Raw genomic sequence first — 24,232 nt, 5'->3', positions numbered from 1 at the left:
TTTACAGCTTTTCCTACTATAATAAAGACCTCCCCAATGGCCACTCATGATGTGTCACACCTGGCAGCAGATCACACCTGTCCTGCTTTGTCTTCGCTGCCTCCCTGAACATTTTAGGAGGGATTTCACTGCTAAACTTTTAATGAATGTTTGGATCTGGTCCTGAGCGCCTCGGCAGAAGTGTCGACCCTGTACGACCGAGTTCACAGGCTTGATCCTAAAGTGGGGCCTTTCTGGCTGTTCGGAAATTGAGGTTTAAATCTAAAGGTGACAGCGCTTTTTCCATCAGGGCCACTCAGCTTTGGAACAACCTGCCTGAGGAGATAAGGCTTGAAAATCTGTGACTTCCTTTAAGCGACTTGGAAGAAATACTTTTTTTAATCAACTTACTTATATGTGATGTCACCTTTTCTAACAGTTTTGTTGTTTATGTGTCTGTTTTCTGTTTTTTATGTTGCTTTTGCAGTTAATATGGATTTTATTCTTTTGTCGGAGGTTATTTTTTACACTGTGTTTTGTATTTTTGCTTTCCTTTCTGTTTTTTTTTTTTTAAAGCTCTGTCCTAACTCTGGATCTACTGTTATTGTGGTGGTGGTGGGGGGGGGAGGTTGCTTTGTTTTGGGGGTTTTGGGTTGGGGGGAATATTGGAATAGAGGTAAATGAGCAAAACTTGTGCTATTACAGTAGATTTACTGTAGCAGTTTTACCTTATAAACATTTCTACTTCAGAAGTACAATTTCTAGTTAGAGACATGTTTATCAACTATAAGCCAATTTGCATAGCCATGGGCACACTGGAGCAGAGCTGGTTGACTGTAAATACACAATTTACTAACTCAAAGAGGCATAAAATGTTAAGTAACTCTTAATTAATTGTGGCATTTGTTGACCTTATCCTTCCTTCCTGTCACTCATAAGTGAACATAATCGAATTATGCACTCTTAAGGCTGTATGTAACACAAACACGCCGTTGAAAACAAACGGTGATGTATTTTTGATCTAGTGTGGCAATTGTGTGCTATAATTGAACAGCCATATCACAATATTTTAAAAGGAGACATCAGGTGTTTTTCCAACAACCTGTTTTTGTGCACATTTCAATGGAAATTCTGAACGTTCTTGAGGAGTTTTTACATTGTTTGATGTGCAAATGTTTGTACGAGTACAAACACGGAGACATGCCAGGTGAATAAATGATTGTATAAATGATGCATGTGACCTCCACTTTGCTAGGCTTACATAGGGGCAGATGAAAAACATCAGATCTGTTTGCAATGATGAAACTGAAACCCTAATAATATCAGATCAAAGTAACAGCAGTGCTTTATATCTATTCTTCCTAATTTCATGTATAACTGATCAGAATCAGAATCAGAATCAGAATCAGAATCAGAATACTTTATTGATCCCTGGGGGAAATTATTTTTTGTTACAGTGCTCCATTTTAAACCAACATTAAGACAAGACAGACAATACGCTAACTAAGAATAGTACAATATATACATATATATACATACATACATACATAAGTCACTTATAAATAAATATTTGGAAAAGAAACATGTGTAGTTGTAGCAGCAAACAGTGTGTTAAGTGGATGCGTTGTACAGGGAGATGGCCACAGGCAGGAATGATTTCCTGTGTCGTTCAGTGGTGCTTTTCGGTAATCTCAGTCTCTCACTGAACGTGCTCCTGTGACTGACCAACATGTCATGGAGTGGGTGGGAGGTGTTATCCAACATTGTCTTTATCTTGGACAGCATCCGCCTCTCCGACACCACCTTGAGGGAGTCCAGCTCCATCCCCACAACATTGCTGGCCTTACGGATTAGTTTATTAAGTCTGTTGGCATCTGCGACCCTCAGCCTGCTCCCCCAGCATGCAACAGCATAGAGGATCGCACTGGCCACAACAAACTGCATTCTTTTCTCAATATGGCTTTTGGAAAAAATACTGGAATGCGTTATTACTTAGATGTACTGGTCAAATCATATTAGTACCACATTCAGTCAGTTGTAAGGTTGTTAAATAACCAACACAAACATCATCACAAACCCAAAGAACATAATAAAATGTTATTTATTATAATATTATATAACATTTTGAAAAATGTTGAAAAACTTTAGCTTATAGAAATAAAACTGAATTTAATTAGAATTTCTCAAATTAAAGCCATGTGCCCACATAAGTAGGCAAGAAGTAAGTGTTGAGTATCTCCTCCAGGACACCACAGGTTCACGTCCCATTTAGGAGCTTTGTGTTCTGTGCTTTGTTTCTTTCTTTTTTTTTATGCCCTGATTTGTTTTCATTTTGCTGGCTTTGCACTTTCACTTGCTCCTTGGCTAGGTGACTTAGAAAAGATGCAAGGCTCACTGATCGTGCTGCCCTGTATGTCACACGCTGACGTCAGTAGCCTGCGTGCACGGCACACATACGATTCATCGTTTCAAACTGCACCATACTTCAAACCATAACCCTACTGCTCTTTATTGTTGATGACTGCATGTGTGAACAAACACATGGGCATTGTTTTTTTTTGCAGTGCATCATTTTTGGTAGCATAATTTAACCCACATGCAACACACGAGCCTGCGTGCCTGAGGAATTCATCTCCTCCTCAGACAGTTAGTCAGAGCTCTCTCGGGGGAGGTGGGTCGCTCCGTTTGCCTGGGCTGTGCTGTCTGATTTTCTTGATACTTTGTCTTTTTTTTTTCTTTTTTATCTTCCTCAGTCAGAGGGAATGAGAAGGATTTTTGCTGCATGACTGCAGCCTGTAATGTCTCTGCTGCCTCTAGCTCCTGCATTTGCTCATGCTGTGCCTCTTTGTGTCATCTTTTTTTTTCTGTGTGTCTGAACTTAAATATACCTGCATATTTTCATGTTTACATACTCTTTTGAATGGCCTGTAAAATTGTCTGTATTTATGTCTGCATTGTAGGAGATTTGTTCTTTTCAAAGATGGCTTGGAAGCACTAAGGCTTTACTGGATGTAAATCATTTTATCAAACAAAGCTAAATGTCTTTTTAAAAAAAAATCTTGCTCTCAGCTTCTTCAAAGAACAGTAGTTTCACTCTGTGGGACTCTTTTATTTATTTTCTGCATTGCTAAGTGTTTCATGTCTCTGTTGTCTGGTACTTTCAATACAGTCTTTACTTTCTGTCTTATTTTCAGATTGGATGGAATGGGTAAAATGGCAGTGGTTGAAAAAGCTTGTTTCTACCGTAGACAAGTCAAAAAGTTCAAAAGTTTTGACCCGACATGGGTTTTCTTATACCACTTTGCAGAATCTACCTGTCAAGCATTTGATTCTGTGATAAATATTGCCTGTAGCTGTAGTATTAGTCGCAGAGTGGAGGTTTTCTGTGCCTTTTGGAAGTGATTTTTCAGTTAAAAAAAAGTCCAGGAAATGTTGAGAGAGTATATAAAACGGAAAGAAACAATTAAAAAAAACAACAAAGAAAATGCATTCTTGTGTTGGCACCATGCTGTGTGTAAAAATGTTTGGAATTCAGTGTTCAGTTATCACATAAGAGTACATAAACTGCACTCAACATGTTCAACCCATCTGCTCTGTGTCATTTTATATCAAAGAAATGAAAGTTAACACCCTAACCACTTCGTCTCCAGTCATGCACGACCATCAGATTTGGCTTTAACTCAGAAAAAGATTCAGGTTAACAGGTGACCTGCTGTTTACGTTTAGTATTGTAAGTTAAATAAAAGTTGCGTCTGTGAAGTCAAATAAAAAATACAAATAAATTACACAATCTGGCTGAAATGTCTAATCTGTCAGTATTTGTACATGGTAGTACTGTACTTGTGTTCTGTCACGAATTCCTGGTAATATTGGATTTAAACGCAGCGCTCACTCACTGCTGCTAATAAAGCTTCATATTCACGCCAGGTTGACTTCATTTCTTTCCTCGTTGTTGCAAAGACTTCATTCCACCAATCACAGACAACCCCAGAACTCAAATACAGTCAAATCACAGCAACACGGAAGGCTCCTTTGCGGTCTTATTGTCAGAAGGAAGGCCCTTGCGGCTCATCCGCTTTACATTCGTTCTGTAGCTCAATAAAATCATATGTATGAGCCCAGTGTTTACGCCTACAGTCAATCTCTGTTTTTCTCTGTTCCTTATTTCTCGTCTAATCCGTCCAGTCTGTTCCCATCTTTTTGTCTTAGTTTGATGATTGGGACAGCTAGCTAATCAGCTGCACTACTACTGCACATCAGGAGACATTTTAAGTAAATCCTTTGAGAGCCCTTGAGGGAAAGGCTTTTGATCAGTTGTCTCTTTATGGAAGTGTAGGCTAATTTTGCCCGATGGCTCTTGCCTCTTTATAGTCTTTGTGTGGAGCTCTTGTGTCGGTATGGATTGTCAGATTAGGTCTATATTTGTTCTTTGTTTGTTTGTTGTTGTTGTTTTAAACACATCTGCATGACTTAACTGAACTGCACACACACACACAAAAGCCAACAGTATAAGTATTTCTATACCATCTATCACAGAGTGGCTAGCTTCCGTGTTAATGGCATCCACTTCCTGTCTGTCGTTTGCCAGCATTTCTGTGCCTTATGCGTCCGTCGGTATGCGTCTGTCAGTCCGGCCTCTTGACACTACAGTTGATGCATGGCCAGATTAAGCCTGTCAGATTTATCACACTCGACTGGCAGTCAGCGCGACGCAGAGCCAGATCAGACAAGGATTTGACGAATGACGCCTTCAGCCTACCTTTGTTTGCTTCTTGCTTTGCCAGTCATTTTGTGCACCATTACACACTTTAAGATAATTTATTTATCTGTTTTTTTGGCCTGCGGTGAATGATATATTAGATAATTCCCCTGAAAGGGGGTTTAAAAAAGGAGGTTTAGAGGTTATGTTTTTAGATGTTTCTGCTTTATTGCCCGAGAAAGGTAAAGGATAACGTGCACTTGTTGTGTTATTAGTGTGTGACAGCTCAGTAAGTACGGATTAAAAAGGAATGTTTTTGGACTGAAACCAACTAAAATTACCCACTAAGAGCTGTGTTTAATGCGGTCTTTATTCGCAAGTCCAGGAAGACTGGAGTGACGCCTCTGAAATACTAAAAAGCAAAAGAAAAATATGGGATCTATATTTTTCTTGAGAAATCAAGCATTAACTGTCTATGACACAAGCCTGTGTTTCTCACTGTCCGTCACAATACATTATAGCACAGTGTGATACCATGTTATACAATAGAAGACATACTGTAAGATAAAATAGGATGTGGTGTATGCATGAATGTGGACTAAAGGAGGAAAATAAACCTGCAGGTAAGTTGGATGCTTCTGGGATAGGTAGCTACGTGTTGTTTAGCTCTCTGCTGCTTTTGCTACCTGTACTTAAAAAGTGCTGGATTATCTTCTTCTCAAAATGATTTTTGGAATGATATGAATATACAAACACATGCTCTCCACAGTATATTGTTACAAAGCTTTTGCTTTAATTTGACACATTGTTTCCGTCCAGTAAAAAAATGGCAATTGTTGGGTGTTGGTGTCCTTGTAAGACTAACAGTATGGTTTAAAGCCCTTACTGAGCTGTACGGCACTCTGCACTGTGCTCGACCTTAAGAGCCCATAAGCTCTGGCCGCAAGCCAAGCTCATCAAACTGGAATACAGTATGGATGAGACTAATGAAGCGGACTAAAGTAGATCTTCCATTAATCAGCTGTGAACTTGTGTAATCTTTGTCCATGTGTGTCAGAGTGTCGGTGTCCTTAAACTACTTGTCATTTGCACATTAGGAGAATGTTTTATTAAGACAAAGAGTCGATATTATTAAAGAAATGTGGAAAAGTATATGATTATATTTAATATACTTTAAACAGGGCTAACAAAGCCACACCCCCACCCATCTGTGGCTGGTTGTCTCTGTAGTAAAGACTAAGTTTTGTATGGTTAATGGATCTAACACAGTGCTTTATTATGTGTCTTATCACATATTTACTGTGATGGTCTTGCCTAAGAACACTTTGATGTCTATGTTAGAGGAGCTGGGGATCAATCCACTGGCTTTGAACTAACGTCATCGTAATGTTTTTTTTAAGACAGATACTGATATCAGTATTTGGTCATTTAAAATTCTGGTATTCTGATATATTGGCTGATATAATGTCCCTAACATTTCTTGTTTATTTCTTTTCTTGTTCTGCTCGACTTTTCTCAGTTGGTTGTTGTTTTGTGGCATTCCAGACATTTTTCAGCCATTATAAATGGTGATAAATTATCAAATGGCTTATATTAGCCAATAATATCAGCCCGTCAATAACAATTATATTGACTGTTGCATCTTTCAGAGAGAATAGTAGTTGTCCGTAAATGCATCAAGTAGTTATACCTGCCTGTGCTCTCTATAACAGTGCTATCTATAGGTATGTAGTAGATATGTTTGCGTATGCTTTAAAATCACAGAGGGCCAGTTGAAGTACTTTTCTTAGCCCTAAGTAACGTGTGCATGTTGCATGTAACCTAAGAAATCTGGTGATGGGATGTTAGAGTGGGCTGTAGGTTGTCAGAAAGGCAAATAATTTGAGACAACCCAAATGAACTTTAGGATCAAACAGAATCTCAGGCGCTTATCTGCAGCTGGAGGTGGAAAAAATGTTCAATTATTGTTAAAACATTCAGGGAAAATGGCCTCCAGTTTTCACATACTAGGAGTGTCGAGTTCATCAGTTACTTTGTCTTTTTTCCACACTTAGTTTGAATGTTTGAGTGTGCACACTGTGTCCACTACTCATTGTTTAATCCAAAGAAAGAACAGTGAATATATGAGCTAACCCGTCATAATCTCCAGGAGATCCACATTGTTTTATTGTCCAGCAGCAGAACATTTTGTATTTCCTTCGGCTGCCGCTGTCAGATACACATAAACAGTCCGTGAAAGCTTTTCTTTTTCTTTCTTTCTTTTTTTAATGAGTCGTTTTTTCGCCACGTCTGTTGCGGCAGAACTCTGAATCACCTCGGTAGCCCCAGTTCTTTATTTGTTATGCAATCACATTCTTAGCATGCTTGAATTTTCAGCATAACAGATGCGACCAGCCCCGTGGTTAAATAGTCTGTTCCCCAGTCCATGCTTGTCTGTCTGACTGCTGTCTCACTGATAAGCACATGTCCCTGTGTGACCCAGCGGAGGAGTCAGAGCTGGCTGTTAAAACTGCTAGTTGTCCCCATATGTTACAATGACAGACAGATAGTAGACACAGAAACACGCTCCCGTACTAATAATGCTCTGACGGAAACACTCCTCACTTTACCCACTTCACGGAGGCTAGAGGCCACACGCAGTCTTAACAGTTTAAGAACCCTGGAACAAAGCTTATAATTGTCATTATAAAGGTCTGCATAGGACTCTTTGCTCAAGTACAGTCTCTCAAGGCTACAATGCAGGCTGTCTTATTGGAGTTTATTTTATGACTGACAGATGGCAGCACGAATGCACTGCTGACTAAAAAGCTACTGAACCAGGGATCTTTTTGTGCTTGTTAGGCAAATATGTAAACCACTACATTATGGCGCTGCTAAGTACAGGGGTAGATTTTTGAAAATTTCACCCTTATGTAGGCAGTTTTCTTTAAAATGGCGAGATGGATTCAGCATAGTAATTCAAAAAGAAGAGCATAGCTTTCCTTACTGGAGGTCCACTCGTGAAGAGGCTGGAGACCGTAGACTACTTGCAGACTAAAATCTGTGAGTGATCAAAAGAAGATGGGCTCCAAGTTAAATTAATGTCAGCGTTTAGGTGACACATGCAGAGTGACTGCTGACAGCCATATAACAGTTCAACTGAGATTACATGTTTCCAGAGAGACCTGGCCAAGAGAGCAGCACAGAGTGTAACAGATAGAAACAAATATAGCCGACACACCGAACTCAACATCCAGATTGTACGAAATAATGTATCCAGAAGATGCGTAAAATCTAAGAGTCCAGGGCCTTCGCCATCTGCCTGCAGCCATCTGAGGTTGCAGTTTCTTTTTACATCATCCTCAGGTTCAAAGGTGATTCAGGCTGTTTGTCAGTTTGCTCAAATGTTCCAGGGACAAGCTGGATTGATTAAAATAGGCATATATGTTCTTTCAGAGGCACGTGAGAAAAACACGGTTAATGTCAGGGATCAACTGTGACTTATGCTCTAATGCCCGATGTAAATGATGCAGTAGCTGTTGTTATTATCAGGGATTTGGCACAATCTGACATTTCACTGAAAAAACAAAGAACAGATTGACTACATTGTCAGTGAACACTGATACTGTCAGTCGCTATAAAGTGAAAATGAATCCGCAGCTGAATTATTCATTAGTTTGATCGTTCAAGTTCAAACCCAACACACCTTTCCTGCCTACAGAAAAGTCTGTTATAATGAATGTACAGTAGTATTGGACTGAGCTGAAAGCATACATCCCTGGTGGCTAACATCACTGACTAAACAGTAATACCCTACTTTGTATTGCTAATGATTTTGGCTTTCTGCGTGTACATTTGTACATTTGGTTTGAACTCCCTTTTTTGAACTAAGGCACAGGCATAAAGCATAAGGAGTGAACTAGGGCAATAATTGAACAGACGTTTCCTTTCAGCCATCAGCTCTGAACTTTTCTAGACCCAGTGCAGCGTTACTGGACGGTGAAGGCTTTTTAATCTGCCAGCTCCCCGACGCAGAGCGGATGGTACTAGATCGCCGCAGTGCGAGACCAGCGCAATTAATTGTGCAACGAATTCACAGCGAGCAAGGGGGCGTTATCTGCACCGCCTCTTGCGTACTCTATCGAGGCAGCACCCCCACCTACGCCAAACAGAGGTTCGCTACTTGCGAGAAGTAGTCGAAACCTCGCGTGTGAAAAAACGTGTTTATTAGCAAAGTGTTTGGCAGCGAAGTTCATAAGGTGGACCCAGTTACAGGAGAACGGGCATGAAGGTAACGAGAAAAGTTTAATGACTCCACGCACCGCCACGAAGAAGAGAAAACAACAAAAAACACTAAAACTCAATCTGCAAGAATGAGAAAAACTAAGTGTGCATACCACAGAGACTGGGGTAATGCACTAAAGAACTACAGCTTCCAGTCTCTGGTCCAGAGTTTCGTGATAGTATAAGACAAAGATCGGCGCTGGTACATTAAAGCCGAAACCTGATAGAAGCCTGTACCGGAGACAACAGCTACAAATAAGGTGCTATTTGTGTGTGTGTGTGTGTTTCTTTGGGTATTTTTCAGTAACAAACACTTGGTTTCCTGTGTCCCGTGGTGTTTGCCAGACCTCTGTTCTCTGCTCTGACTTGGAAGTCCTACAGCTGGATAAATCCAAAGATAAGACAGGAGACCAGGAGTTGTCCTTAAATGACCAGAGAACAAACATCCACCTGGAGCCATATTTTCCACTGCCTGCCAGGACAGCCTGTTGTCCTCAGATGACCCAGCAAACAAACAAACAGACAGACAGACAGATAACGATTCTACTCCTGGTTGTAGTAGTACAGACAGACAGACAGTCAGTGGGGTCAGGCTGCACTGACTTTCACATGTTTTCAGGAGCTGTCTGGAAAAAAGAAGAAAACTTTAATAAAAAGAACTTTCTTCAGTCCTGCTGAAAACCCATTAAGGGTTTATACAATACAATTACTTTATATGCCATAAAATACTCTATAGATTCTGCTCCTGGACTTTTGAATAGGCCGCATGCTATTGTAATTCCTCCATCAGAATATGATGGTACAGTCTATCCACAACGCTATACAATAATGCCCCTATTACTACTGGAAGAGGCGCACATTGTGGAAAAACCCACTTTCTAATTTCTGTTTCCTTTCATTGGTTCAGCTCACAGAAGAATAACTTTGGAAACAGTCTGCCTTTAGAAAAAGCAAATAAATTCAGACTTTTTTTCTTGTTGAATATAATAAATAAATCAGTTTTGCTGAACTCATAGGGTAGCTGGGTTACTGTTACACGAGTATGTCAGATGATATTTATCACTTAGGTCATTTTTTAAACATCGAGGTCTTAGGGCCAGGACGGGTCCTCGGTGTTTATTAAGAGAGGTCCGACAGTCAAAAGGGTCTTCTGATTGTTGAAAATACGTCCTTTAAGCCTAAATTTAGTTATTTTTGTTCCTTTTAACTTTAGTCTTGGTGTAGCGGTTTACACTCTCACCTAAAAAGTTAGAAAATGTTTGATCCCAGGACACAAATCCCACTGGGATCCCATCAGAGCTACCAGCTGTGGCGACCCATGGGTCATTTCATTTTCGGTCCTCTCAATCAGAGGAGCTCTTTGATTGGCTGACCACTCTGAAAATAAGGATGGCTAACTTCGACCCTCTGGAATTTTTTCAAACTGTTACTCAGGCAAGAAATCGTCTCCTAGAATCACATGTTTTTCTGCGGGAGCCTGGAGAGACTCGGGACACTGGTGTTGTTTAGTCACCAGGAGGCAAAGTGATGAGTCACCTACAAGGCACATAATGAAGTATTTAAACCCCCCCCCCCCCACCCCCCCTTACGTCACAGTGGCCCCGTTCTCGCCTCCACTTTTCCATTCGCCAGCCTACAAGCTGTTTGTGTACCCTGACCGTGATAAGGCTTGGTAAGAACAGGCGAATGGAGCTGAGATAAGACTGAGATCTGTCATATCTTTCCAAAACCTCAGACAGGGCGTGTGTTTGTTTACCGTCTGTCTGCTTTTTTTTCACCATCAAATTCCTTCCCTCCTTCTCTGGTCCCATGTCATTTCTTCTCTTGAACTTCTTTAAACCTGCGTCTCTTCATCTTATGTTTGATTTCTTCCTCCTTTGTATCTCCCCCTCCCGTCTCATCTTTCCTTTGTCATTTTCACCGCTTTTTCCTAGCTCAACTTCCTGTGGATTGCCTCCCTCCTTTATGTTTTGAGCATAGCTTTTCCTCCTCTGCGATTTCCCCTTTTCCTTCGCCCATCGTGCCCCTTCCCCGTGTGCGCTGCATCACTCCCGCACCCTCATTTTACTGTCTGAACGAGGAGAAAATGGCTCGATCGGTTTTACACTGTTTTTCCCTTTTCTCCAGTCGTCCCTACCCCACCTTCCTCCTCCTCCTCCTCTCTCCCTCTCCTCTTTTCTGGGTTTTTATTCCGTTCCCAGACACAAAAAAGCAGCACTTGGCACTTTTGAAATGTAAATAAAGTTTTGTTGTTCCCTCAGCCGTAGCCTCCTCCAGCCCTGTTTATCAGGCAGACTTCAAAGTGGCACACTGACATGTGGCTCTATCTCTCCCTTGCTCTGTGAAATAGGGTCACAGGCGGCGCTTGGCTTTCACAAAAACTTTTCCCTTTCATGTCAGAACCTAGTGGGTGAGAGGAACTAAAGGGGGCCATGCCAGCCAGCCACCCACCCGCTATCCAAACTGAGACACACATCGCACCTCATCCACTGCGATGTGTGTGTGTGTGAATGTGGATGAGAAGTCTGTGTTCGCTTTTCTCAGCTGGTCATTGCAGCAGTTAGCCCTGCCCATGTTTTGCTTGGGTGTATCCGTTTCGCTCGTTGTTTCTGGTATCTCATGAATTTAGTCACTTAGCTGCTCACTCTCTGTCTCCCTCTTTCTCTCTCGTCTCTTTTAGCCGTGGTGCCAGTGTGAGAGCGCCCGAGTAGCCCCTGCTGAGCTTGGGACTGCAGCAACAGGACAAAACACATAAGAGGAAGAAAAATACAAAGGGGGAGTAAGCCGGCAAAGGAGCAAGGAGAATCAGAGGAGACGGCATGTTAGTTAAAGTTGAGTTTAAAAGGCAAGCCCGACTCTAGAGGAGAGACATATTGATTCAGCCTCTCAGCTCACAGAAGGTAAAGAGGCAGAGTTGCTCATCCGTAGGTTGAAAGATTGACAGACAGCCAAGAATTCAGGGTATTGGTCATGACTGCGGGCCTGCTGCTGGGAGGATAGAGATCAGATTAATAGCATCTACAACGCAGCCTCCATCCTGATCTAACCCCATCTCTAAACAACCCGTCGATCTCTCCCCCTCAGCCATCACTGTAGTCCACAAAGTCCACTGTGACAAGAGAGCTGAACCCTCATACGGGCTAGTTTACCAGGCTGCAGCGTCCTGTGAGAACAAAGAGTGACCTCACGAGCTGTCGCTGGAGCAGGGAAGAGACACTCACCCGCCGCGGGGCTTTAGAGACGGCGGCCTTTTAACCAAGCACATGGGCTGTTGATGAAGAAAGATGGCAGTGAGACTGACAGGCGCCACCCCTTCCTCTCGGCCACCCTCCCTCCCCCCAGCGGCCGTGGCTCGGACGGGTTAAGGTTGGTCTGTTGGCATCCATCGCAGCATCTGCAGCAGCTGGCAGAGCGTGGGAAGGAGCAGTATGCAGGAAACTGATGTACCGGCCACGAATGCCTTCAAAGGTAAACACATACAATGGACAGTGGTCTGTGTGTGTGTGTGTGTGTGTGTGTGTGTGCGTGTGTGTGTGTGCGTGCGTGCGTGCGTGTGTGTGTGTCAGCCTGCATTAAAGAAATTACTGACAGTGCCCTGTCAGGTCAGAAACACTGTCAGTACAGCTGGAATCTTTAACACAAAACGGACTTTGGTTGTGAATCACAATATTTTTCAACAATCAGGTTCAAAGTAAAGTTTTCTATAACAAGCATAATGATTTTCAATCATTTTTAAATCTGCTAGATACTCGATAGTACAGTGGGGCAAAAAAGTATTTAGTCAGCCACCGATTGTGCAAGTTCCCCCACTTAAAATGATGACAGAGGTCAGTAATTTGCACCAGAGGTACACTTCAACTGTGAGAGACAGAATGTGGAAAAAAAATCCATGAATCCACATGGTAGGATTTGTAAAGAATTTATTCGTAAATCAGGGTGGAAAATAAGTATTTGGTCAATAACAAAAATACAACTCAATACTTTGTAACATAACCTTTGTTGGCAATAACAGAGGTCAAACGTTTACTATAGGTCTTTACCAGGTTTGCACACACAGTAGCTGGTATTTTGGCCCATTCCTCCATGCAGATCTTCTCGAGAGCAGTGACGTTTTGGGGCTGTCGCCGAGCAACACGGACTTTCAACTCCCGCCACAGATTTTCTATGGGGTTGAGGTCTGGAGACTGGCTAGGCCACTCCAGGACTTTCAAATGCTTCTTACGGAGCCACTCCTTTGTTGCCCGGGCGGTGTGTTTTGGATCATTGTCATGTTGGAAGACCCAGCCTTGTTTCATCTTCAAAGTTCTCACTGATGGAAGGAGGTTTTGGCTCAAAATCTCACGATACATGGCCCCATTCATTCTGTCCTTAACACGGATCAGTCGTCCTGTCCCCTTGGCAGAAAAACAGCCCCATAGCATGATGTTTCCACCCCCATGCTTCACAGTAGGTATGGTGTTCTTGGGATGCAACTCAGTATTCTTCTTCCTCCAAACACGACGAGTTGAGTTTATACCAAAAAGTTCTACTTTGGTTTCATCTGACCACATGACATTCTCCCAATCCTCTGCTGTATCATCCATGTGCTCTCTGGCAAACTTCAGACGGGCCTGGACATGCACTGGCTTCAGCAGCAGAACACGTCTGGCACTGCGGGATTTGATTCCCTGCCGTTGTAGTGTGTTACTGATGGTGACCTTTGTTACTTTGGTCCCAGCTCTCTGCAGGTCATTCACCAGGTCCCCCCGTGTGGTTCTGGGATCTTTGCTCACCGTTCTCATGATCATTTTGACCCCACGGGATGAGATCTTGCGTGGAGCCCCAGATCGAGGGAGATTATCAGTGGTCTTGTATGTCTTCCATTTTCTGATGATTGCTCCCACAGTTGATTTTTTCACACCAAGCTGCTTGCCTATTGTAGATTCACTCTTCCCAGTCTGGTGCAGGTCTACAATACTTTTCCTGGTGTCCTTCGAAAGCTCTTTGGTCTTGGCCATGGCGGCGTTTGGAGTCTGACTGTTTGAGGCTGTGGACAGGTGTCTTTTGTACAGATGATGAGTTCAAACAGGTGCCATTCATACAGGTAACGAGTGGGGGACAGAAAAGCTTCTTACAGAAGACGTTACAGGTCTGTGAGAGCCAGAGATTTTCCTTGTTCGAGGTGACCAAATACTTATTTTCCACCCTAATTTACGAATAAATTCTTTACAAATCCTACCATGTGAATTCATGGATTTTTTTTTCACATTCTGTCTCTCACAGTTGAAGTGTACCTCTGGTGCAAATTACTGACCTCTGTCATCATTTTAAGTGGGGAACTTGCACAATCGGTGGCTGACTAAATACTTTTTTGCCCCACTGTACATACTACTTGTAAGAGGAGGATGTAGAGGATATGCTGTTTATAGAAAAATTCATTGTGTGACTACATGCAGTGTTCAAATCTTAAGAGCTCCACTTTTAATTAGGGATCAGTCTGGTTTCTTGAAATAGGATTTTTAGTTGGTGGTAGTTAAGTTCTGAGGTGGTGAAAGATCAGCTGTTGTGTCTACACGCATGGCCATCCTGAACCCAAACAGGTTCCAGAGGTAATCCCATGTAATCATGTTACATTAAAAAAAATCAGCTTCCATGTGTTTAAATGTATTAGATACCATCTGCTGTTTCATGTTGCAACTGATTGGTCACAAGCAGCATCTATAAAAGTTCAGCTTCTTCTTATAACACAGTGGAGCAACCAAAATTTTGCATGAGATGTCGATGAGATGGCAAAATTACATAAAAGGATTTTGATCATATTAAACTGCATGTATTAAATCGTATTAAATTTGCCCAATTTTTAGAGATTTTTACTAAGTCCGGTGCTCGGAGATCTTGAGGTTCTGTTCGGGGTTTTAGGCTCACTAACTGTAAGGATAAATGCTCTCCTGCTCTCCAAACAACACGTGGAACTCTGAACTTACATCCTGAATGGCATCATTTCAAACAGTTTTTAAAGAAGGGTCAGTCATGGATGCTTCTCGTGTTACACTGCTTTGCAAATCAGCTTAGGCTATCCATGCTGATATTTATTCCTTTACAAATAAAACATTAACTCTAGTTCTATAATTTGGCAAAACCTCAAAAGAATAAGTCTTGTGTGATTAATGTTTTCTGTGCATAAGTGTTTGTGTTATTTCTTAAGAAGGAAACCCCACTGAATTTGAAATTCTGAATAGAAACCCCACTGATTTGAAACCTTGCACAGACTGAGAGGGGTCTGAGTTATTTTGCTGTTGAAAAGGGCCGGCCAATTGTTGAGGATGATAAGACTGCACCACCAACTGTCAGCACCACACTTTGTAGTCTGATTTTGTGGTATTGCTAAATGCAGTGATAAATCATACTGCATTGATACATGTTTCATGTCCAAAAAGACAACATTGTTTCTGTGCATCCACTTGACTCAATCTCCCAAAGCTGGTAGATCATGTGACAGAAAGAAAGAACAAACTGGCTCTTGGATGGAAGAGGCAAAACAGGATCATGAAGTGAAGATCTGTCATCTTTACAGCTTTACAGTCTATACAATGAAAGTTGAATGAAGAAAATAAGGATACACGACTGAAATGAGGAGTAGTGTCTGGGATGATCAGGATACAAATTCAAATTAAATTCAGTTCAATTCAGTTTTATTTATATATCACCAAATCACAACAACCATGCACTATATTGTATGGCAAACACCCTAAAATAATACAGAACTTGCACTTGGAGACAGTGGGGAGGAAAAACGTCCCTTTAACAGGAAATAAACTCGATTGAACCAGCCTCAGCTGTCAGCTATCTTTTCAGCAAAAGAGGACACGCAGACAGATGTTGCAGTTTATTCCAGCTGATTGGCCATCTGCTGAGGTTGAAGCTGGATGGAGCTATGTTGAAAGTACACATTTTATGAACCACTTCATGAGGTCGTCACCTGAAATGGTTTCCCAACACTCTTGGAGGAGTTCCCAGAGATGCTGAGCACTTGTTGGCCTTTTGCTTCACTCTGAGGTCCATCTCATCCCAAACCATCTTGATTGGTTTTAGGTCAGATGACTGTGGAGGCCAGGTCATCTGGCTCAGCACTCCATCACTCTCCTTCTTGGTTAAATAGCCCTTACACCGCCTGGAGGTGTGTTTGGGGTCATTGTCCTGTTGAAAAATAAATGATGCTCCAACTAAACACAAACTGAATGGGATGGCATGTTGCTGCAAGATGCTGTGGTAGCCACAGTTGTTGTTAACTTGCGATTTCTGAGGCTGGTGACTTGGATGAATTTATCCAGCACAGGATAAATTCATCAAATTCATCAGACTGTCCTGGCAGCAGCAGAGGTGACTCTTGGTCTTCCTTTCCTGGGGTGGTCCTCATGTGAGCCAGTTTGATGGTTTTTGTGACTGCACTTGGGGACGCATTCAAAGTTTTTGCAATTTTCTGGACTGACTGATCATCAGTTCTTAAAGTAATGATGGACTGTCATTTCTCTTTACTTAGCTGATTGGTTCTTGCCATAATATGAATTCCAACAGTTGCCAAATAGGGCTGTCAGCTGTGTACCAACCTGACTTCTGCACAACCCAACTCCACAAATGAACCCTGAAAAGGTACACCTGTGATGTGAAAACCATTTCAGGTGACCACATCATGAAGCTCATTAAGAGAAGGCCAAGGGTTTGCAGCGCTGTCAACAAAGCAAAGGGCGGCTACTTTGAGGAACCTAAAATCTAAAGCATTTTGTTCTTTGCTACATATTTCCATATATCTTGCTTCATACATTTAGTTTGTATCTACAATGTAAAAAGTAGTAAAAATAAAGAAAAACCATGAAATGAGAGCGTCCAAACTGACAAACTGTATATAAATTGTCGCGAGTTCAAATATTGAAGGAGGGCACAAAACAACACTGGTCCAGAAGAGTTAAGTCAAACAATGATTTATTGAGCACACATATGGGAAGATGTATACTGCAACACCAGCATTGATCTTCTCCGAAGAGCTCAATTCAGAATGGTTTCATTCATCAGGGTTACGCCCCCTCATGCGTCACAAATGAACATAATATGCATCAGTTACAGTAAATGGTCAATCTTAAGCCCCTAAAATTAGACAGAGAAGTTCCTCTTTCTATCACACCTTCCATACAAGGCAATAAACTTCAAGCCCTATGGGTCTCTGAGGGCTGGTTGTTGACTCCGGTCATCTGTTACCAAGTAGACTAAAATGCAGTTAGAAGCTAAATGAGTTAAGGCCTCAGGCCTGGCACATTTCTAGATTATATGTGTATTGTAAGCATGTATGCTGTTATCCTTCTATGCTCTAGTCTCTAACACAATAGATTGTGAAGACGTCGCGCTTCACAAAGCTTAAGACCCTCTGTAGACTAAGCAACAACTCTTAATGAGCACAAATACTATGCAATGTGTATGAAATACTTCTGGCCGTACCTGTAATAAAAGTTAACATAGTGGAAGGATCCTTAAATGAACATCTTCAATAAACAACTCTTAATGCAATATCAATACTGTAAGAAATATTATTAATAGAATAATGCTATAAAGAATGTTATTAATGCAATTGTAATAATGCAGGTTATATTGTAGCAATAAAATAATTTCCTCTATTTCCACAAAATATAATATGAAAGAATACATCACTTCTGTACTCTCGCACTCCAAGCGCTTTAAACAGCATCTCAGCCATTTTTTCTACATCTAAGTGCTTTCTGTCTACCACTCACACTCTAGTGAACCCATTGGGAACAACTCGAGGTTAATATCTTGCCCAAGGATACTTTGGCATGCTGAGTGGAGCAGTTGGGGAATCGAACCACCAACCTTTCTCCAACCACAACCACCCCGATTGATCTGAGTGATTTGAGTCTGATTTAATGATGATTCAGTTAACATTTTCTTTCAGCAACCATCCTGTCACATTATGAACAACTAAAGAGAATTATTTGTAGGTGAGGTTATGAATAATATTGAAAATTTCATACATGGTTCAAATCAAGGTCAAGGTCAAGGTAACTTTATTTATACCCATAGGCAAGGTAAATGCCTATGGGTATAAATGCACCTGACCGCAGTGGAGTCACAGCCTGGAGAGATTTCAGACACAACACACTTACACGCATTACCCTCTTTGCAATTAAACAATTGTCTATTGTAGCCCAGATGAAAAATATCATACTTATTCTCTTTATATTAACTGTCCACATCAACAAGCGTCGTATTTCCTATGACCATTGAATGCACCTCTCAGTTCACCCCACGTGAGGGCACCTAGCTCAGCAACCAATCAGAGCCTACCCAGGCCGCATTGACCCTGTCAGCCAGGAAGTGAGGTGGAGGTGCATGGTGTCCCGGGTTTTTCTTATCTCAGCAAGAGGAGTGGAGGCATCTGCTACTCAAACCGAGAAATCCACGGACAAAAGAGAGGAAAACTCAGGATTGAGAGGAAGGAAAACCAGCCTACTTACCTGCTGGAAGTCCGGAGTCGAGTGGCTGGATGAAGGAGAGAGGCAACGTCGGCTAACCACTCACCTTTCATCCGGAGAGCTGCTGCAATTCCAACGCCAGTGTGTGTTGGGCTTTTGTGAAACAGAGCAACGGTCAGGTTTTTTGGAGAGGACGGAAAAGTCCAAGGACCAGGACGATATTCTGGTTGTGATAGATGGCGAGCCAACCACTTTGAGGACGATCTACCCCAAAGAAGATACACACCACACACTCATACATTCCAGTTACATTCACAAGGACCTTTGAAGTTGGCTATCGCCAGCTTAACTCTAAATTCTTAAAGGGCCCCAACGAGTACTTTTATTTTGTTGAGTGTGCACACTATTTATTTTATTTTATACTTTATCTGTACAAATTGGACAAATACCTGTTATACTTTGTAACAATACAAGAGTGGCTACTCAAAAGTTAACATTGTGTCCAGGTCATTATTGCTGCTCAATACTTTGGCTCCATACGAATTTGGTGTCTTCTGATTCTGGCCAGGGTCTTATTACGAGCCCAAGTAATTATTGCGCTGTAATTCACCTTTATACCTTAAAGTTGGTTACAGAAGTGGCGAGCCAGCCAGGAGCCAATTGATTTGAGCATCAATATTGAGGCAATGACCAGCATGGATTTCATACAAAAGTCTGGTGTCAAAATACCTAATGCGGTTGTTGTCGCTGGGATAACACAGGTATCTGAGAAAGATGAACAGGTCATTGACTTTCTGAAACAGTATGGTAAAATCACAAGAGTCCTTTTTGTTGATGATTCACTGTCCAACTTCTACCAAAACCTGATCGTAGAATACTCTAGCAGTTCAGCCTTAGAAGGTTTAGAACCTCGTTTACCATACACATACACAGCACAAGCTGATCCCAGCGTTGTCTATGAAATTAAAACACTCAGTAGCATGTACACTACCACGGTTGGGAGTAATGTTACAAAAACCTACTTGGCGGAACTCAAGGAACTAGCCAAGCTGAGTGGCAAAGACTACGGTGAGGTGCTGAAGGAGATGATGTGTCAGATTGGGGAGGATGTTGAAGCCATGCGACCCACCACTGAAGAACCTTCTCCCACGTATGTCGAGACCACTGTTGTATCTCCGCCCGCTTCTAAAGAGCGACAGTGTCACACCTCACATTCAGATGTTACACCAAGTGATACTGGTGCCACTGATGATGTTCCCCTCACTAATGGAAGGAGAGCAGCGTCCCTCTCAGTAAGTGACTTGAACCCACCTGACATTCAGAAGGTTGTGGTAGAGCATATCGTACGAAGGCAAGATGTTGTCCCACACATCCAGTCCCAGGTGAGACTCCGTTCCTTCTCCGGTAAGGTTCCCAGACCTAACAATGAAACTGATTATGACACATGGCGCACACAAATTGAACTGCTCCAAAATGATCCCAGCATGTCCCCCCTGCAAATATCCAGAAAGATCCATGAGAGCCTGCTCCCACCAGCAGCTGATATAGTTAAGAGTTTGCGGCCTGAGTCACCACCTGTGACTTATTTGCAGCTTCTAGATTCAGCCTTTGGCACTGTAGAAGATGGTGAGGAACTTTTCGCTCAATTCCTGAACACCCTTCAAGATCCAGGTGAGAAGTCATCCACTTACCTTCACCGGCTACAGCTAGCATTAAACAGAGCCACGAAGAGGGGGGGAGTCGCATGTGAAGAAGTGGACAAACATCTACTTAAACAGTTCTGCAGGGGATGTTGGGACAACGACCTACTCAGCGCCCTGCAACTTGAGCAAAAGAAGAGCAGCCCACCCCAATTCTCAGACCTGTTGTTAATGATTCGCTCTGAGGAAGATCGACAGCAAGCAAAAACTAACCGTATGAGAAAACACATTGGCACCACAAAGCAGAGAACTCAGTTACAGTTCCAGGGTGCACATGTTTGTGAACCAGAGGAGAAACATGGGAGTAGCATTGCTGCTATTGAGGATCTGCGAAAGCAGGTGGCGAGTCTGCAAAGTCAACTAACTACATTCATGTCACAGAAAAAAACAAAGTTTGCAAACAGCAAGGACCCTGCAGGGAAGCCGCAGAGTAAGATGTCAAAGCCACATGGTGTAGATGGACGTATGCAAAGACAGACTTCAAAGAGGCAAAGGGGCAGACCCAAGCCCTGGTATTGTTTCAACTGCGGTGAAGATGGACATATCGCTCCATGCTGTGTTGACCCCGCTAACCCCAACCTAGTAGCAGAAAAAAAGAAGCAGTTGGAGGAGAAACAACGCCAGTGGGAAGCGCAAGATTGTACAGATTCACCTTTAAACATCTAACAGTTCCTGTTGTGGGACAAACAGGAGCTGAGGAGAGTCAACAACGTCCCTCAGACGTAAACAATGGTGACAAAATCACAGCTGAGGTTAACAAAGTAAGTACCCCAGCAAAGACTGTCAAAGCACAAACATGTTCTGGCTTAAACCATTCAGAGCAGAACCAATCTTTCCAACTCCCTAAACAGTTGATTGGTACCAGAAGTACAGCTCAAGTGACTGTGAGAGGTGAAGAAGTCAACTGTCTTCTTGACTCAGGCTCCCAAGTTACCACTGTTCCTGAGTCATTTTACCAGCAGCACCTTTCAGAGCAAAAGATCAAGCCACTACATGACCTCTTAGAAGTGGAAGGTGCTAATGGCCAGCTAGTGCCTTACTTTGGCTATATAGAAATGACCATAACTTTTCCAAAGGACTTTATAGGTGTTCCAGTAGATGTAAACACACTTGCTTTAATCGTCCCTGACACTTCACAATCCCTCATGCTCATAGGCACAAACACCCTAGATGTACTGTTCGACATCTACTCAGAGACTGACTTAGCCAATCGTCAACCCCTCCCACATGGCTACAAAGTAGTCTTCAAAATCATTGAGTTGAGACGGAAGCAGACAAGTGACACCCATCAGGGGGTAGTGAAGCTACTTGGCAAGATGCCTCAAGTCATTCCAGCTGGTTCAACTGTAGTGGTGGAGGGAGTCGCCCTTGGCGAGGGCCTTCAGGATGAAAAATCAGTTGTAATTGAGTACCCATCATCGTCCCCCTTGCCCGGTGGCCTGCTACTTAAAGCCGGTCTGGTGGACTTTCCCCAGCGGCGGCCCCACAAGTTGCCAGTTGTTATAAGCAACGAGTCTGACCACGACATTGTCATCCCTGCCAAGTGTACTATTGCAGAGGTTAGTGCTTATCAGACCATCCTATTAAAGGAACACAACAAGACCAAACAGTCAGAACTATCCCAGAGAACTCCAGACACTCCGTCTTTCCAAGAGCCCACCATAACCTTCAATTTTGGTGACTCCCCAGTTCCATTGGAATGGAAACAGCGCATCACTCAGCAGCTCAGCGGCATGCCTGAGGTGTTTGCACAGCACGACCTGGATTTTGGCCGGACGGACCAGGTGCGACATCATATAAAACTTTCGGATGGCACGCCTTTCAAACTACGTGCCCGGCCAATCCACCCACGGGACATTGAGGCTGTCCGGAAGCACATTCAGGAACTCCTTGATGCAGGAGTTATTAGAGAGTCAGAGTCCCCATTTGCGTCACCCATAGTGGTAGTTCGGAAAAAGAACGGCCAAGTCCGGTTGTGCATCGATTATAGGCGTCTAAACCTTCAGACTATAAAAGATGCGTACAGCCTTCCGAAGCTAGAGGACACATTCTCAGCCCTCAATGGTTCACAGTGGTTCTCTGTTCTTGATCTAAAATCAGGGTACTACCAGATCGAGGTCGAAGAAGCAGACAAACCGAAGACGGCCTTTGTGTGCCCTCTCGGCTTCTGGGAGTTCAACAGAATGCCTCAGGGTGTAACGAACGCCCCCAGCACGTTCCAGCGGTTAATGGAGCGGTGCATGGGGGATATGCATTTGAAGGATGCATTGGTCTTTCTTGATGACGTGATAGTATTCTCCCGAACCCTTGAGGAACACGAAGAAAGACTCATGAAAGTGCTCACTCGTCTAAAAGAGTTTGGGTTAAAGCTGTCACCAGAGAAATGTGTCTTCTTCCAGACTTCAGTCCGTTATCTGGGACATGTGGTCTCCAGAAATGGAGTTCGGACTGACCCTGAGAAGATTTCGGCCCTTAAAACATGGCCTGTCCCACAGACCCTGCGAGAGTTAAAGTCGTTCCTTGGTTTTGCTGGGTATTATAGAAGGTTCGTTAAGGGGTATTCCAGCATTGTGAAACCTCTCCACAACTTAACTTCGGGGTACCCACCTAGCCACAAGAAATCAAAAGTAAACGCAAGACAAAGTGCACATCAGTACCATGACCCAAAAGACCCTTTCGGAGGTCGCTGGACGCCAGCTTGCCAGGAAGCCTTCGAGTCAGTCATCCAAAGTCTCACCACTGCCCCTGTACTTGCCTTCGCTGACCCCCAGAAACCCTATATACTGCACACCGACGCCAGTACCACCGGGCTTGGTGCTGTATTGTATCAGGAGCAAGAGGGACAACTTAGAGTCATAGGCTATGCAAGTAGAGGGCTGTCACGGAGCGAAAATCGCTATCCAGCGCACAAGTTGGAGTTTCTGGCGCTCAAGTGGTCAGTTACAGAAAAGTTCAGCGACTATCTCTACGGCAACCACTTCACTGTTGTAACGGATAGTAATCCGCTGACTTACATTCTGACTTCAGCAAAACTTGACGCAACTAGCTATAGGTGGCTAGCAGCACTGTCCACATTCTCTTTCAAACTCCTCTATCGTCCAGGGAAGCAGAATGGAGATGCGGATGGATTATCACGCAGACCACACGGAGGGCTAGCGGACGACCTGAAATCACAAAAAGAGATTGAACGCATACAACAGTTCACTCAAGATCACCTTTGTGATCCAGACAACATCAATGCTGTAAATCAGTCTGTGGTGAAAGCAATCTGTGAGAGGCAGTTCACCTACAGCGTCAGTCCTGACAATGAAAGAGAGGCAGATGCAGATTGTGTTGCCTTGGTGGAGGTGCTTGCTGTGTCTCCTAGTGCTGTACCTGATAGCTATGGGCAAGAGGAACAGTTTGGAGGTCTGCCAACCATTCCCCATCTAACTGAGGCAGAGCTGGCAGACGAGCAAAGAGCCGATCAGTGTATAAAGCATGTTATTTCTCAGATCGAATATGGGGACACACCACCTCCAACCGTGCGCACACAGCTCCCTGAGCTTCCACTGCTCCTCCGAGAGCTTAACCGTCTTGAGCTCCGCAACAATGTCTTGTACCGGCGACGCCAAGAGGGGTCCCAGAAAACCTACCAGCTTGTACTTCCAGCTGAGCTTCGCAACACAGTTCTCACCAGCCTGCATGACCATATGGGTCACATGGGAGTCGACCGTACACTGGACCTTGTAAGGTCAAGATTTTATTGGCCAAGGATGGCTTTGGACGTGGAAAGGAAAGTGAAGACGTGTGGCAGGTGCGTGCGGAGGAAGGCACGGCCTGAAAGAGCGGCCCCCTTGGTCAACATTAATACGACACGACCTCTTGAACTCTTGTGCATGGACTTCTTGTCCCTGGAAGCTGACAGGAGTGGAACCAAAGATATATTGGTGATCACGGACCACTTCACTAAATTTGCAGTTGCTATCCCAACACCTAATCAAAAGGCCCGCACAGTGGCAAGGTGTCTGTGGGAGAACTTTATGGTACACTATGGCATCCCAGAAAAATTGCATAGTGACCAGGGTCCAGATTTCGAGTCCCGCACAATCAAGGAGCTCTGTCAGGTGGCTGGTATCCACAAGGTGAGG

General features: G+C 43.2%; 1 protein-coding gene across 1 annotated transcript in view; it reads left to right on the top strand.

Annotated features, from left to right (window-relative positions):
* Positions 1-24,232, top strand: part of LOC146658477 (low-density lipoprotein receptor class A domain-containing protein 4-like) — a 295,140-nt gene that overhangs the window by 73,645 nt on the left and 197,263 nt on the right. Inside the window, exon 2 of the mRNA XM_085422095.1 lies at positions 11,622-12,409. Within this exon, the coding sequence (XP_085278221.1) occupies positions 12,370-12,409 (40 nt within the window). The 5' untranslated portion in view covers positions 11,622-12,369. The remainder of the gene's footprint in view (positions 1-11,621; positions 12,410-24,232) is intronic.

This window comes from Rhamphochromis longiceps, linkage group LG11 (assembly GCF_057381845.1).
Source record: "Rhamphochromis longiceps isolate RC_006_pf linkage group LG11, R_longiceps_female_GT1.1, whole genome shotgun sequence".
NCBI classification, from domain to species: domain Eukaryota; kingdom Metazoa; phylum Chordata; class Actinopteri; order Cichliformes; family Cichlidae; genus Rhamphochromis; species Rhamphochromis longiceps.
This window is presented reverse-complemented; position numbering and strand designations above follow the sequence as displayed.